The sequence below is a fragment of the Laccaria bicolor genome, genomic scaffold, assembly GCF_000143565.1.
Source record: "Laccaria bicolor S238N-H82 LACBIscaffold_17 genomic scaffold, whole genome shotgun sequence".
Classification (NCBI taxonomy): Eukaryota; Fungi; Basidiomycota; class Agaricomycetes; order Agaricales; family Hydnangiaceae; genus Laccaria; species Laccaria bicolor.
Genome location: NW_001889888.1, coordinates 870,051 through 871,263, shown reverse-complemented (window position 1 = coordinate 871,263; position 1,213 = coordinate 870,051). Strand labels below are relative to the sequence as shown.

Here is a 1,213-nt window from a genome sequence, read left to right as displayed (position 1 = left end):
AATTGAGAGCAATATATCAGAACAAAAGAGATTACAGTATATCCTGCAGTTTTGAGAGCATATGTTTCTACATATGTAGCCCTACATATTTGTCGCTGTCTCAAGTGTCAAATGGTTTCAAGACCATGGTCATGACGTCCAACAAATCAAGTCTATAAAAAGTATAGTATGCGATTACTGAGACAGTGTATATGCAGGTGAAGAGGAGAATGAGCTAAGAGGGGAGGAAAACAAGGTAGTTGGTAAAAATATCTTTTAAATCCTGTTATTGAATTCAATTTTTAGCCAAAGCAATCACAATATGCACCAAAAGAAAATCAGTTTGTCAAGGACCACATTCAGGCTTACCTTGATGAACCCAGGGTAGCAACAGAAACAATCAAGGAAATGGGAGGTTATATGATGTACTGGCACAATGCATCACAGTCCTGACCACAACTCTCACGAATGGGTTCTGATTTCTGCTCAGCCCCAGGTAAGCACCATTATTCACACTTATGTTCCTTTATTTTCAACAATTGTTGCAGCTACTTCTGTGGATGCAGAGCGAGCATTTTCCACTGGCCACCGTCAGATCAATTTCACCCAGCACAATATTAACTCTCAAACATTCAGAGCGGAAATGGCTCTCAGATCCTGGATTAAATCCCCCCTCTACCCAGGCTTCAATAAAGTTATGCAAATGATTGAAAAAAAGATGGACAATGATTTCTTTTTGTAACACTTTATGTCACCAAAATTGTTCTTTCAATACCTCTACATAAATATCAATTGTTCTCAAAGGCATTTCTCTGAAACTGAAAATAAATACTCTCAAGATGGCCAAGGCATGCTAATACACACCCCAAAACACACTCTGTGATCAAGGCTCAGTTACAGCAGCATTATATAAAGGGAAAGACCTCAGATTATGATATATAAATAACTTTAGTTTTACTGTACTCAATCTAGATCATATATGAATGACTTTTGTTTTAATATGAATTCTTCTGAATTTTCGCTTCATAACACAATTTTTTTTGTAAAGAACAGACAAGAAATGAACAAGATACACTCATTTATATAACTGAAGCTATGTCCTCAGCCACTCAGGCCGTTTTACCCACGGATATATCCGTAATGTGCCTTATCTGATCTGTGGGTGGGAAAATCCGTGGATCGGGTACGGTTAATACCCGGGTGTATCCATGACAGTCCCTACTGTAGGTCAGAG

General features: G+C 38.1%; 1 protein-coding gene across 1 annotated transcript; it reads left to right on the top strand.

Moving 5' to 3' along the window:
• Positions 1 to 447: 447 nt before the first annotated feature.
• On the top strand, positions 448 to 721 carry LACBIDRAFT_299846 (uncharacterized protein; the record flags this gene model as incomplete). The annotated part of the gene is made up of 2 exons (XM_001882689.1): positions 448 to 475; positions 528 to 721. 2 exons carry the CDS (start codon positions 448 to 450, stop codon positions 719 to 721), a joined length of 222 nt encoding a protein of 73 aa, XP_001882724.1.
• Between the last annotated feature and the right edge of the window lie 492 nt (positions 722 to 1,213).